Source organism: Anolis sagrei, chromosome 1 (assembly GCF_037176765.1).
Source record: "Anolis sagrei isolate rAnoSag1 chromosome 1, rAnoSag1.mat, whole genome shotgun sequence".
Lineage (NCBI taxonomy): Eukaryota > Metazoa > Chordata > Lepidosauria > Squamata > Dactyloidae > Anolis > Anolis sagrei.
Genome location: NC_090021.1, coordinates 161,232,609 through 161,248,238, shown reverse-complemented (window position 1 = coordinate 161,248,238; position 15,630 = coordinate 161,232,609). Strand labels below are relative to the sequence as shown.

The window sequence follows — 15,630 nt, the reverse complement described above, 5'->3', positions numbered from 1 at the left end:
AAACTTTGCATCCTGATCATCTAATGATATGACCCTAAGTCTGTTAAATCTTTGTCAGGTTTTGGCATTAGTATTATTAATAACTTCCTCCATGATTCTGGTATCTTCTCTCCTTTCATTATTCTGTTATACAGTTCTAATAGTTTTGGAATCAATACTTCTGTAAAACTTTTATAATATTCTGTTCCCAGTCTGTCCAGACCTGGAGCTTTCCCAGCTTTTTAATTCTTAATAACTTCCTCTATTTCCGTCTTCTTAATAGGTTGTTCCAATAGTTCTTTATCTTTCTCCTCCAGCCTACTCTCCCAATTTTCCTCCACATATTTCCTGATTGATTCTATGGAGCTGGCTAACAAATGAATTAATGGCAGAAGTTGTGACACTATCTCTCAATTACTATGCTACACGATTTCTGTGGCAGCTACAAATCAGGGTTCAGCAGTAAATAGTTGCAAATAAATCGGTTACATGTAATCGATGTATTTCCACAATAACTAAGGTGCAACTATATTGCATTACAATTGTAATTCAACAATGTGGACAACAAGTTTAACATAAGCCAACAATGTCATGTGGCAGCTTAAAAAGCCAATGAGATTTTGGCCTGCATAAATAAATAGATGTCTAGATCCAGGGAGGTCATGGTACCCCTCTATTCTGCCTTGGTCAGACCACACCTGGAATACTGTGCCCAATTCTGGGCACCACAATTGAAGGGAGATGTTGACAATCTGGAATGTGTCGGGGGGGGGGGGGGACTAAAATCATCAGGGGTGTGGAGAACAAGCCCTATGATGAGCGGCTTAAAAAGCCAGGCATGTTTAGCCTACAGAAAAGAAGGCTGAGATGACCATGAATTCATATGTTGTTATTATTCTTATGTGTACCTTTTCAACTTAATGGTAACCTAAGGCAATACTTTCATGGGTTTCCATGGCCACGTGGGGAAGTGAACCATGGTTTTGAGAGTCAAAACCTACATGAAAGAGTTCCCACAGTAGAGAAGTTGCATCCATGCTCTAAGTATGGAAACAGCCAATGTTTCAAAGATTTTTTTACCATCAAAGAAGCCACACAGGCAAGAAAGCATTTGGGAATGCTATGGGAAGGTAATCTGGCTCTGGGGCTTTACCATTGTTTGTGTTATGTTACATTTACTACTTCTGATTGATAACCAGATGTTTGATTACTATGAATATTATATTTTATTACATTATTGTGCACTTCCCTGGTCTGCCTTAGAAAGAAAGGCACGATATTCAATACATGCATGCACATGTATCCTTGCTTGTGATTCCAAGCCCATTTATCTACATCTCAATCAATGTTATGGGACATATTATAAGGATTGCTTGGTCAATATTGCTTAAGGGAACAATCTAAACAAATAATTCAAGAGAGTATAGATCATATATGCTGTTCCCTTGTGGCTCCTGTAAAGGGTGACACTGACAGAAAGAAAAGGAAAAAAAACTAAACAAAACTGAAATTCTACAGGGAAATAAAGTTATACTGAAAGCTACAGCATTCCAAAATGCCCAGTGGATGGCTTGTCATAGTGCTCTTATACCTCTATCCATTGATGTCATTGACATTTATTGTTATGTTGTTTTATATACTGTATGAGCATTTCTGGGACTGCTCTGAAAAAAGAGCCAGAACAAGAGTTTGATGGTGTCCTTCTACTATAGCTTGTTTTTATTGCATTCATTGCCCTGAATCCTATTGTTGGTTCCACGTAGACCCACTGAATCAATAGAACTTCCATTACTATTGACTTACAGACAGAACATCCAGACTGATTGAAAAATTCCAGATTTGATTCTTGTTCTTTCCTATTTTATACTGGATTAGTTAAGCCCCTTTAGATAACTGATTCCATGAGGAACTGATAGAAAATATTGTGGAAGAAACAAAGTATGTAAAATAAAATCAGAAAGAACAGGAACAAAACCTGGAGTTTTCTGGGCTTTTAATCAGACTGGGGATGCATTTAAAGTATAGAAGGAATGCAATTTAACACCACTTTAATTGCCAAGGCTCAGGGAGTTGCAGCTTCATAACGTCTTTCACTTTCTATGCCAAGAGTGATAGTGTCTCACCAAACTATAAATCTCAGGATTCCATAGCTTTGGGTCATGGCAGGTAAAATGGCATCGAACTGCATTCATTCTACAGTGTAGATGTAACCTTAGCAAAAGGTGAGATACTTCCCCAGGAGCCACCTAGACGAACAATCCATCCCGACAAGCAAACAATTCTGACAATACTTCATTTACCATGTGAAATGTCACCTGGGATTCCTATTACACAGCCTAAGAGGTTTCACACTCACCCATTTGATCCAACTTTCAATCTCGTCTTCAGTGAGCCTAGAAAGAGTGCGTGGCAGATATCGGAGCAATCTTTCTTTGACAGAGGAGGAGGTGAGCGTGCCTTCTGCATCTGCTAAACTGGCGATCACATCAGCAATCTGCCCTGAACCTTCCACCACCACACAGGGAATTTTGCTCTTCACTGCAGTGTTAATTGCCTGTAGAAAAAGCAAGAAAGAAGGCTGAAGAAAGGATCTGCATTGCTCAATGCATTAGCCCTTATGTTAAGTTCAAGGGTGGTTCCAAAGTTTTGGTTCTTCTAGCACCAAACCTGAATTTGTAAGGGGGGGGCATTACAAAACTCACCTCATTCCAGCCACTATACACATCAATGATCCTCAATGAGCAGCAATTTAATTGTTTTAAGCTAACTATTGTGGGAAACTCACACATCTAGCTAGGAGCTGCAGATCATTACATACACAATCCATTGGCACTGTGATGTCCAAAATCTTGGGGTTCAGCCTGTAGTGCTAAGCTCTGATGGATCCAATAGAGACATGCAGAGTTTGAGATCAGAATCTGAGATTGATTTATTGTTCCCAGATCGCACATGCCTCATATTCACAGACATTTGTAACAATTTGTAAACAATACATGTAAACAATACATGTTGAAGGCCAATGGATACAAATGGCCAATGGATACTCCACCTCAGACATCAGAAGAGCTGCAAGACCGAGAACAAGCCACGAGAGTCAAGACAAAGATCCACCTGGATGAAAAGTGTTCTTGCCATACATCAAGGGAACCACTGACCACATAGGGAAGCTGATGAAGAAACACAACATACAAAATATCTACAGACCCACCAAGAAATGCTATGTTCAGAAAAGGACAAGAGGGATCCTCTCACTTCTGCAGGAGTCTATCGTATCCCTTGCAGCTGTGGACAAGTCTACATAGCGACCACCAAATGCAGCTTTGCCCAAACACGAATCAAGGAACATGAAAAGCACTGCAGACTACTTCAACCAGGTATGATAGTCATGTATAAATATGTGAGATGAAGCCACAGGGAGGAGGGAGCAAGCTTGTTTTCTGCTTCCCTGGAGACTAGGATGCAAAACAATGGCGTCAAACTACAAGAAAAGAGATTCCATCTGAACATGAGGAAGAACTTTCTGGCTGTGAGAGCTGTTCAGCAGTGGAACTCTCTGCCCTGGAGTGTGGTGGAGGCTCCTTCTTTGGAAGCTTTTAAACAGAGGCTGGACGGCCATCTGTCAGGGGTGATTTGAACGCAATATTTCTGCTTCTTGGCAGGGGGTTGGACTGGATGGCCCATGAGGTCTCTTCCAACTCTATGATTCTATTATTCTAAGTCAGCCATAGCAGAGCACCTGATGAACCAACCTGGACACAGCATATTATTTGAGAACACAGAAATGCTGGACCACTCTCACAACTATCATGTCAGACTACACAGAGAAGCAATTGTCCACAAGCATGTGGACAATTTCAACAGAAAGGAGGAAACCATGAAAATGAACAAAATCTGGCTACCAGTATTAAAAAACTCTGAAATTACAACAGCAAAACAACAAAGGGAACAATGAAGGACATCTAATCACCTCTCAACAAAAGATTGCCCCAGGCATTGCCAGGCCATCAAATGCTAATCAAGGTGGTCAGTTGAAACATTCACACCTAGCTCCAACAGACAAGAGTTCTTTGTCCCTGGTCATTCCACAGATACATAAACTCATTTTCCTAGTCCAACAGACCTCACTACCTCTGAGAATGCTTGCCATAGATGCAGGCGAAACGTCAGGAGAAAATGCCTCTAGAACATGGCCATATAGCCCGAAAAAACCTACAAAAATACATGTTATTATTCTCAATTACATTAGTTTGAAGTATACACATTGTTGTCATTCTTACAGTTTCTAATTGGTGAACAGTGGGGTGGAAAAGTTAGTGAAAGTTCTTCAATGGTGGAATTCTGGAGTCCATCTTCTGTATCTACACCACCCCTTTCTGCTCACAAGAGTTCATTAAAATAGGAAGTAACTACTTCCAGGGAAACAATGTTTGCTGAGGCTGGGAAGGGAAAGGTTCCACAATTAAACTACAAATAGTAATGATGATGGTCTTTGGACTTCTTTGGGATGAAGCCTTTGTGCAACTGGAAGCATTCTGAATGCATCCTGATCTCCATCCTGAGCCTGTAACCTAGCTACAGATGGTACAGTAGCATGTTTGATTAAATACTACACTATTATTATTATTATTATTATTATTATTATTATTTCTCTCTCCTGAAGGAGACTCAAGGCAGCTCAATATAATTTATTTATTTATTTACTTTGCTTGTATACCGCAGTTTCTCAGCCCGTAGGCGACTCAACAACAAGAGCAAAAAAGTCAATCCAACAGGCATAAAAAATTAAAAAACCATTAAACAACATAATATACAAGGTAATAACACATCAATATCAACACATTAATGTCTCGTAACTAGAATCATGATCCAATTCATCGTCCAAATTCCGTATCCTATATTCATCATGTACAAATGCACCGTTTATCCGAATGCCTGTTTAAACAACCAGGTTTTTAGTTTCCTTCAAAATACCATTAATGAAGGGGCTGATCTGATGTCCAAGGGAAGGGCGTTCCACAGCCGAGGGGCCACCACAGAGAAGGCCCTGTCCCTCGTCCCCACCAGCCGTGCTTGAGACGCAGGCGGGATCGAGAGCAGGGCCTCCCCAGAAGATCTTAGAGTCCTGGTGGGTTCATAGACAGAGATACGTTCGGATAGGTAGCTTGGGCCAGAACCGTTTAAAAGCATTAGCATACAATTTAAAATATACAATATGCAAACATTAAAACAGGATTAAATATAAACAGTATTTAAAAAATTCCCAGTTAAAAACCATTAAAATATATTCAAAGTTAAAAACCATAGCACCCCCTGAATTGATCCCTATATCTGCTGTGGGTGTGTTCCCAGACATCACGTGTATATGTGAAACTGTAGATAATAGTGAACCCCATTATTTTCAATAGGACAAAGGACAGAAGAAGATGTAACTTGTATAAGAAGCCCTATTTATTTATTTTGAACATTTTTACCCCACCCTTCTCAACCCCTAGGAGGACTATGTGAATACAGACAAGTTACAAACACGATGGATGATGTAGGTTTGTCCGAGAGCCGAGAACAGGCACATTTTAAGGGTAACTCTGGACATATATATATTTATTTTAGCTTTTGATAGTATAGGGGAGGCTTAACATCCCTATACTATCCAAAGCTAAATAAGGGAAGGTTTAACAACAAGATTTGACTTGTTATGGAAACAAGCATTGGTGATAAAGTTTCAGTGGAGACAGCTTTTCCCATAATAACTCTTCTTTAAGGGGTGAATTTCCCTTCCTAGAAATAGATTCTCTCACCTCCGTTCTTAACCATGAGTCACTTGTAATTTGGATTTTTCTTTTTGTAACTTAGCGACTGAAGCAATGGAAACCATGAATAAATGAAACCATGCATATCAGATCCACTGATATGGAGGTTGTAAAGCATATAAGAAATCTAAATATATTTATGTCACTTTATGGAACATAATCAACGAAAAACAAATTCAAGCAAGAAAAAAGGGTCTCTATAGAATCTATCACATGTACAGGGTTAGTCAAAATGAATAGGCCAATATTATTGCCTTAAACCATCTTATTGGCCTATTCATTTTGACTAACCCTGTATATGTTAAGATCTATTAAGCAAGGATATTTGGGCATGCTTTTTGCACAAATTCTGTTATAGCGTTTATGAATATGATTATGACCATGACTGGATTGACGATTTGGCGTAGGAAACTGTAATGATGTAATGATGAGGTTTTATTGTACTGAGTTGTACTATTTTAATATGTAATGAGTTGTATTTGCTGTTTTATCTGATTGTATTTGATATATACTGTAAACCGACCTGAGTCCCTCGTCGAGGTTGAGAAGGCCGGTATAGAAATCCTCTAAATAAATAAATAAATAAATTTATACAAATGAAACTCAAATATTCAGTAAAGAAAGACAGGAGAAAGAAGACTGCCATAAATGCCATAAATGCCAGACTGTGAAACTAGTAACATTTACTCTAGATTAACGATCTAATAACATAATCTGATTTAATTTAATTTAATAAGACAAGACTGTGACCAACTCATAACATCAAGAACTTTGCCTTCATTTTAGATTTTGACATATCTTTATGCTACTGCTGATATTTATATACTAAAGTCCATAAATAATTATGACTGTACAAAATAAATGTTTTGGAAAACTTGTTAAAATAAAACTGATACAAACTTAAAATGTTTAATCCTGAAATTTTACCAAATAAATTAATTATAGATATTTAAAAATAAATCTGCAAGGGAATATTTATATAAAGTATTGGGTATTCTAGCACAAGAAATTAGCTTTATGATCTTGTTTTCTGCTTTATGACAATGTAAAACAGTGAAACTTCCATTTAAAATAGTGATTAACACCAAAGCAAATAGCCATATGTGTTTAACCAGTTCCACTGCAGGACTGACTCCATAGTACTGCCTCCTGGGGGGATTGCAAGGGGGTGTCAGAGGGGTCACCAAAAGACCATAAGAAAACACAGTATTTTCTGTTGGTCATGGGGATTCTGTGTGAGAAGTGAGAAGAATTCTATTAGTGGTGCGGTTCAGAAAGTTCTTTGATTGTAGGTGAACTATAAATCCAAGCAACTACAACTCCCAAATGTCAAGTCTATTTTTTCCCCAAACTCCACCAGCGTTCACATTTTAGTATATTGAGAATTTGTGCCAAGTTTGGCCTAGATCCATCATTGTTTGAGTCCACAGTGCTCTCTGGATGTAGGTGAACTACAACTCCAAAACTCAAGGTCAATGCCCACCAAAGCCTTCCAGTATTTTCTGTTCATCATGAGAATTCTGTATGCCAAGTTTGGTTCAATTCCATCATTGGTAGAGTTCAGAATGCTCTTTGTTTGTAGATGAATTATAAATCCCAGTGACTATAATTCCCAAATGATAAAATTAATCCGCCCCCAACCCCACTAGTATTCAAATTTGGGCGTATTGAGTATTTGTGCCAAATTTGGTCCAGTGAATGGAAATACATCCTGCATATCAGATATTTACATTACCATTCATAACAGAAGCAAAATTACAGTTATGAAGTAGCAGCAAAATAATGTTATGGTTGGAGGTCACCACAACATGAGGAACTGTATTAAGAGGTCATGGCATTAGGAAGGTTGAGAACCACTGTCATAGTAAGTTCGCTCTGAAGTGCAAATTTCTGTTGTTTTCAGTTCAAGATAAACTCTTTAGAAATCAATGAGTCTTACTGACACCAAAAGTAGTGTTTAGCATACCATTATGCCACAAGTGGTGATGCTTCAAAAAGTTACTTGGCTTTTAAAAAGTACGAACTCACAAGAAGAAGTGCTAGAGGTAAGTGATAACTGGGGTGGGAAAAGTGCATTTCAATAGCTGAGGGCAGCACCCACGGCCAAAATGTCTCCTTTCTAGAACAAAACAGGGAGATTTTTACATTACATGTTGGAAATTAAAAGATTTCTTATCCTGAGGAGTGCTGAGGAGGAGGTCCACAGTTTGGGGGTCCTCCTGGACTCAGCGCTGACGCTTGATGCGCAGGTGTCGGCAGTGGCCGGGAGGGCCTTTGCGCAATTAAAACTTGTGCGCCAACTGTGACCTTACCTTGTGAAGTCTGACTTGACCATGGTGGTCCATGCCTTAGTTACCTCTAGGCTGGATTACTGTAATGCTCTCTACATGGGGCTACCCTTGAAAACGGCCTGGAAATTATAACTTGTCCAACGCTCAGCATCCAGACTAATAACTGGGGCAACTTACAGGGAGCGGTCAACCCCACTGTTCAAGGAGCTCCGCTGGCTGCCGTTTATTTTCCGGCCCCAATTCAAGGTGCAGGTTACCACCTATAAAGCCCTAAAGAGTTTGGGACCCGCCTACCTTCGTGACCGTATCTCCCTCCATGAACCAACTTGGGCCCTCTGTTCTTTTGGGGAGGCCCTTCTTTCACCCTTGCCAGTCTCGCAGGCTCGCCTGGTGAGTATGAGGCAGAGAGCTTTTTCCTCTGTGGCTCCCCAACTCTGGAACTCACTTCCTGGAGAGATTAGGAAAGCCGCTACCCTAGAAACCTTTAAAAAGAACCTTAAAATCGCTGTGCATTTGATGAATAGATTTACATCCTCACATAGTGTTCAGCCTCAACATTTTTTGTCATTGGAGTACATCCCCCCCCCCCCTTTGTGGGAAAGCTTCGTTCCACGACCTCCACTATAATGCGCTCTCCTCCGCAAATAATCTGTTTCTGTCTTATCTCGCCTGAGTTTTTAATCAGCTTTTAATCAGCCTTTCTTTTATCCACTACATGTAGCTCGCCCATTGTCATTGTGATTGTGCCTATTGTAATTTTATATTGCTATGTTTTCATTTGTTTTATGTAATTACGTTGTTGTTGTTTATTATTCGGTTTTATTTTATGTAATTATTGTTTGGGCTTGGCCTCATGTAAGCCGCTCCGAGTCCCCATTCGGGAGATGGTGGCGGGGTACAAATAAAGATTATTATTATTATTATTATTATTATTATTATTATGTTTTGTTTGCTACCTCTTCCTTGCTTGAGCATATGAGAAAAAACAATCCAACAAAAATGCTGAGTGCAACATAGCATTCCTTTTTACAATAAAACCACAAAAACAAACATTGTTACCTATCTCTAAGCAATTGGGACGGAGGCAGAGATTTACAAGGTGAGGGAAACAGACTTACTTTCAAAGTTTCTTTCCCTCCTCCCTGGACAAAACACACAATTGGAATCTTCCCCCCGTAATTAGAATCTGAAATACAAATGTCACAATGAACAAAGGTGTGTGATGATATAGCAACATTACAAATCTCTTTTCTCTGTATTTTGTTAATATTGATCCTATACCTCATTCTTAGTACAGTACCTTATTAATATTAAAGCCAGTCAACCTTAACATGACTTTAAATGCAAAGAGTATATGAGCAAATAAATACGATATTTATTTGGATTCTTGTTTTCATGACCTCTACCCCATCTGTTGGGGGTGCTTTGGATGCGGTTTTCCTGCTTCTTGGCACGGGGTTGGACTGGATGGCCCGTGAAGGTCTCTTCCAACTCTAGGATTCTATGATTCTAAGTGAAAACATTTTTTAAATAGTTCTGTGTGTCAAGTGAAAATGCATTTTCACTTATCATTTTCACTTATTATATTGGTTTTGCATTTTATGTATTTTATTTTCTGGTTTTGTTATTTTTTATGTTTATGTTTTCTGGTTTTGTTATGTTTGTTCTGTTGTTTGTTATTGTGTGTACTGTACTGATGGGCATGGTCTCATTTAAGCCGCACCGAGTCCCCCTGGGGGAGATGGAGTAGGGTATAAATAAAGTTTTATTATTATTGTATTTTTTAAAAATAGATTTTTTAAAAAATATATTTATTGGATCCCCTGGTGGCACAATGGGTTAAACCCTTGTACTGGTAGGACTGCTGACTGATAGGTCAGCGGTTTGAATCTGGGGAGAGCTGGTTGAGCTCCCTCTGTCAGCTCCATGCGGGAACATGAGAGAAGCTTCCCACCAGGATGGTAAAACATTAGAAACATCTGGGTGTCCCCTGGGCATCGTCCTTGCAGACGGCCAATTCTCTCATACCAGAAGGGACTTGCAGTTTCTCAAGTCACTCCTGACATGACAAAAATGTATTTATTTTATTTTAACTGTTAAAACACACAACCCCCCCCCCAAAAAAAATCCCACCCCCACAGCATATTAAACATATTAATTTCTCACATTCAAGTATTGTGAGCAAGGTTATTTATTTATTTATTTATTTAAAACATTTATATTCCGCCCTTCTCACCCCGAAGGGGTCTTAGGGCGGAGCACAACATACAAACGGCAAACATTCAATGTTTTAAAAGTAACAGAGGCTGGATGGCCATCTGTCAGGGGTGCTTTGAATGCAATATTCCTGCTTCTTGGCAGGGGGTTGGACTGGATGGCCCATGAGGTCTCTTCCAACTCTTTGATTCTATGATTCTATGTTGTCTTGATGAATGCTTGTTAGTCTGAAGAAAACAATCATTCAAAGAAATTTTCTGTTGCTATTATAGTTCCCACTAGAGAAGAAATGTTTTGCAATCACACCTATTGGATCCCTATAATAATGACCACCACAGGGCTGTTGACATTAGTGGGGAGTTCCTAGAGAGGCATTCGGTCAGGCCTAGCTTGACCATTGGGCAATAATGCCTGTGTATTCAGCAAGCATCTGTACACAGAATATGGAAAAGGGGTGCCATCTTATCTTTTGATCTGTCCTCATGATAACTCTTCTTTCAGGGGTGTGTATGACACTATATTATTTCTGCCATGTGCAATCATTCAAATCAAAAGAGAGCTATTGGGAATTGGAAAAAAATTTCAAGACAAAAAAAAGATACTAGTAGATGCCAGCACACACACACACAGTTTCTAATACATACGCTTTTGCCATATGCTGCTCAGCTGGCCTGATTGACACATACAATTTTTTTCACATAGTGTTTTTAGAGAAACAGAAAATTAATGGAGTATCAACACAGATACTATTTTCATACAAGAAAACTGTAATTTGTAAATCCAGGCATCTGGAGAATTATGTGGCTGCTTCACCATATGGCAGTGCTACATTCATTCATTTGGCTCTTCTTACTGACATAGCAATTTCATCAGTTGTGGCTGTAATAAACAGTATTTTCTGAAAACCATCAACCTCCTGCAGTCCATTAGAACATTTGTGGCAAATGTAAGGACTTTCCACTATGCCCAGCCTGTTCTCCTTCCCATTCCTTTTCTGTTTTAAGGTTGCTTAATTCGTTCACTCATTTCCGACTCTTCGTGAATTCATGGACCAGTCCAGGCCAGAGCTCCCTGTCAGTCGTCACCACCCCCAGCTCCTTCAAGGTCAATCCAGTCATTTCAAGGATACTATCCATCTTGTCCTTGGTCGGCCCCTCTTCCTTTTTCCTTCCATTTTCCCCAGCATAATTGTCTTCTCTAAGCTTTCCTTTCTTCTCATGATGTGGCCAAAATACTTCATCTTGGCCTCTACTATTCTTCCCTCCAGTGAGCAGTCAGGCTTTATTTCTTAAAGTATGGACTGGTTAGATCTTCTTGTGGTTCAAGGCACTCTCAGCACTTTCCTCCAACACCACAGTTCAAAAGCATCTCTCTTCCTTCACTCAGTCTTCCCTATGGTCCAGCTCTCACATCCGTAGGTGACTATGGGTCCAGAAGACCTAGTAGTCCAAAAGACCTATAGGTCCAGAAGACCTAGTAGTCTGAATTTGAACTTGAACATTTGGTCTCCTTTTTGACAAAACACAGTGTATATAAAGCCTTGTAGATTAACTATTATGAATTTGTCTTTTTTGTATTTACAGACTAGATTGTATTTCATGCTATTTAAGAAAGAAATTCTTCTACGGTTATTCTTTGAAACCTAATTCAGTTGCTAGCCTACTCAATTCTAGCTTTGTTTATTCTTTGTCATCTTCCCTTAAGAAATTACCACATGAAGCTGATATCCCACAGCATCCCTGCAACCAGGTATAGCAGCAACTTACTAGAATAGTGAAGGTCATCCCTGCACCGCTGCCGGCCTTGAATAACTGCACTGTTGATAGTGCATGATCTTAGGGAGTGAGCAGCTTAACTGTAGCCAGAGGCAGCCCTAGGTAATTTTCAATGGTAAGCAAACAGTATTTTGGTGCCCCCCACCAACCAATCATTGATATGGAGCAGGAATGAGAGGGGCTAGGTGAGGTTCAAGGGCCTGGCCCCTTTGGGAAGAGGATCGCCCAGCAGTGAGGCAAGGAAGCCGAGGCTCCTCCCAGACTGCTAGGGCTGTTGTGAGCCAAGGGGGTGCTCCTCAAGTGGCATTTGAGGGGCATTAGCAGAGGCGCCTCTGCACCCCTGGCAAAAAAAAAAGTACCGCAACCGCTTACTTTGCGTAATGGACAAACTGCCCCTGGCTGCAGCTTACCCCTGTGCCATTTTCCCACCTTTCTTTTCCTTTTCATTTTGTTAAAGGAAATTTTGCAATTCCATCAGCTGAAATTTTAAAAACCATTAGCACACTGCCACAGAAGCACCAAGGATCATTGCACCAGGTAGGCTGTGGCACCACGGCATGGTCAGGGGCTATGACAAGTTTTTTCTGCCAATAGGTTTCACTGAATTATCTGTGACAGACTAAGACACCCTGCGTTCCTTCACATTTCCTCTCATTCTTCTGTTTCAATTCCTGTTAATTTTCATTTGGATTTCTTCATACTGACTACCTGTCTTTGATAGTTTGACTCTCTGCTTCACTATTAGATTGTGATACAATTCTAAAATTGTTTCACCTGGCAATTATGATAATTCCAAGATATTATCAGGTTTTATCTGTCAAATGTCATCAGCATGGATGGATGTCAGGCTGGCATCAAATGTAGCATAGTATTGTGCACAGCATTGTGAAATAGGGACCATCATCACAGGTAAAAGTCCTGCTTCTATACTAGTTTGCGATTTCTGTGCAATAAGATCCTTCCATTGGTTTGCTTGCCTATTATCTTGTAAGCATAACCTCCCCCAAGGCATTTTACAGTAAAACTAGTTTCAAAAGTCCATCATTGAGCACAATATTTATTTCAGAAGAGTATCACAATCCCAAGGAAAGAAACGAACCTGGAATAATGCGTTCTGATACATATTTTTCTAACTGGGTTCGAAGCTTGGCTTCTGTAGCTGGGTATCCATGTGTGCCATTATCAACCAGAATGAGATGTGTATGGTTATTATCCAGACAATACAGTGGGTCCCTCTTGAGGTCATCCATGATGTAATGTGCTGAGTAATATGTCTAGAAATGACATACAATATATATATTAAAAATAAACACATTTTCTGCATGCTTTAAGAAATCATTTTTTCTCTACTTTTAGAATCCTAAAAAATTCTAAGTAACTCTTCTGTACTCTTCCACCCTCTTTTTAAAATTGTCACCTAAAGTCATTGTCACCACCTTGAGTGTACAAGTCTCTCTTCTCCTCTTTTGTTGTTCATTTTGTTAAACGATTATCCACAGTGATACATCTGCATGTGAACATGTACCCCTCCCCCATGTTTCCTGGTTCATTACCTTATCAATTAACAAGTTCAATGTTTCCCAAACCCCATGTGGTAGAAAATCCATCAGATCACATTGAAAATGAGGCAGTCGTCATTTCATCAGCAATTTTAAAAAGGTAAAGAATGCTTCAGGAATGCCAGGGGTAGCAATCTTACCCAAGAGTTGCTAGTTTGCATGTCTCTCTAAACAGGCATGTAGCTTCATGTCTCTCTAAACAGGCATGTAGCTTCGCCCCCCCCCCCCCCCCCCCGAAATTCTCATGGTGGTCCACAAGAAGGGCTTACTGGTGCATTATTTAAACTGTTATGTTTATTCTTATCATGATCTGATCACCATGCTCAATATATCCCATATGCATGGGGGTATTGGGGTAACGATACAAAAGGTTTGCTAGGGTAGACCCTCTTTCGCTCAGACTCACCCCCCCCCCCCCCGAATCAAACTCACCCCCCCCCCCCCCGAATCAAAATCCTGGCTACAGGCCTGTCTCTAAAGGATCTCATCACACTAGAGAATGAATCCACTTAAAATCTGATTTCTGCCCTTCAGAATTCTGGGGTTTGTAGTTTAGGGAGGAGCCTTTAACAGCCTCACTAAACTACAAACCCCAGAATTCTTCAGGAGGCAGAAACCAGATTTAAAATGAATTCATTCTCTAGTGCGATGAAGAGTTTAGGAATAGATTCATTTCATTTCCTGTTTGTTGATCTTAGCATTCCCTCTCTTCCTGTAGTTAATCTGAGCTTCCTTGTTCTCCATTTAGTAGTTTATAGTTCCGCCTTCTCTCTTCCATCATTGAAGAGAGAACATATTACATATTTCCTCCATCATTGAGAGTACCTCATTATGAGATGCTTTGTAAATACTCATACACAACGCTACTTTACATTTTTTTTACAAAGAAAACTAAAAGCTGCTTTATTTTCTCTGCTAATCTTTGTAGGAATAAGGTTGTGCTGTGGAACTGGTTGCTGTTTACTTTCTGTTTGTGAAAACTTGTGAGATACAATGCCTTTGCACTCATTGCCCAATAAAGAAGAGAAGCCAATGTTATACATTGACAAACACTTTGAACTAGAGGTTCCTGGCCATTTCAGTGCAAATATAAATTTGCAGGCTAGCAAATCTCCACTCCTTTTGTAGTCTGGAGATTTACATAATTCTAGAAAGTTAATTGTTTCTTGAGTTCAGTACCTCAGCATCACAGTTTCGGATCAAACTCTCGCGGTTAGAAACCATTCCCCAAGCAGCGATGCCAATGGCAACCACATTCTCTTCAGAACTCCTGCTGATAGTGTTATCTCTTACAACTTCCCCAATGTACTTCATCAATCCGTAATGAGTTCCTCCAGTGAATATCCAGGCCCCTGTGGATTGAAAGGATAAAAAGGAGCCAAGCTTTGAACACAGAGATTGTTTCATGGTGTGCAAAACACAGAGGGAAGTTTGCCTAGTGTTTGATTCCTGTACATTACTAGTATCTTCTCTCTTAATACAAATGCCTGGGCTAAAGATCAGGTCACAAAAGCTTTTCACTTCTGATTGATCTCTATCTCTGCCTGTGTTGTGTCCATATTAGGACATATGCAAATTGACTTCAACTAGTCTATGTGTGTGCTTTTGGAAGGCATTTTATACTGTCTGTGTGTATATACCTTCAAGTCGCCTATTGACGTAAAGTGGCCCTATAGATTTCATAGTGTTTTCTTAGGCAAGGAATTTGGGGTGGGTTGTTGTAGGTTTTTCGGGCTGTATGGCCATGTTCTAGAAGCATTCTCTCCTGACATTTTGCCTGCATCTGTGGCAAGCATCCTCAGAGGTTGTGAGGTTTGTTGGAAACTAGGAAAAATGGGTTTATATATCTGTGGAAGATCCAGGATTCAAAACGATCTTGACAGAGAGATGGGCCAAAACTAACAAAATGAAGTTCAACAGGGACAAATGCAAGATACTCCACTTAGGCAGAAAAAACGAAATGCAAAGATACAGAATGGGGACAATGCCTGGCTCAAGAGCA

The 15,630-nt window shown here is 39.8% G+C and overlaps 1 protein-coding gene across 1 annotated transcript in view; it reads right to left on the bottom strand.

Moving 5' to 3' along the window:
* The window catches only part of TRPM8 (transient receptor potential cation channel subfamily M member 8), an 81,899-nt gene that overhangs the window by 47,598 nt on the left and 18,671 nt on the right, over positions 1 to 15,630 (bottom strand). Inside the window, exons 6-9 of the mRNA XM_067469825.1 lie at positions 14,808 to 14,980; positions 13,169 to 13,343; positions 9,196 to 9,263; positions 2,336 to 2,533 (exon numbers count right to left, since the gene is read on the bottom strand). Of these exons, the coding sequence (XP_067325926.1) occupies positions 2,336 to 2,533; positions 9,196 to 9,263; positions 13,169 to 13,343; positions 14,808 to 14,980 (614 nt within the window). The remainder of the gene's footprint in view (positions 1 to 2,335; positions 2,534 to 9,195; positions 9,264 to 13,168; positions 13,344 to 14,807; positions 14,981 to 15,630) is intronic.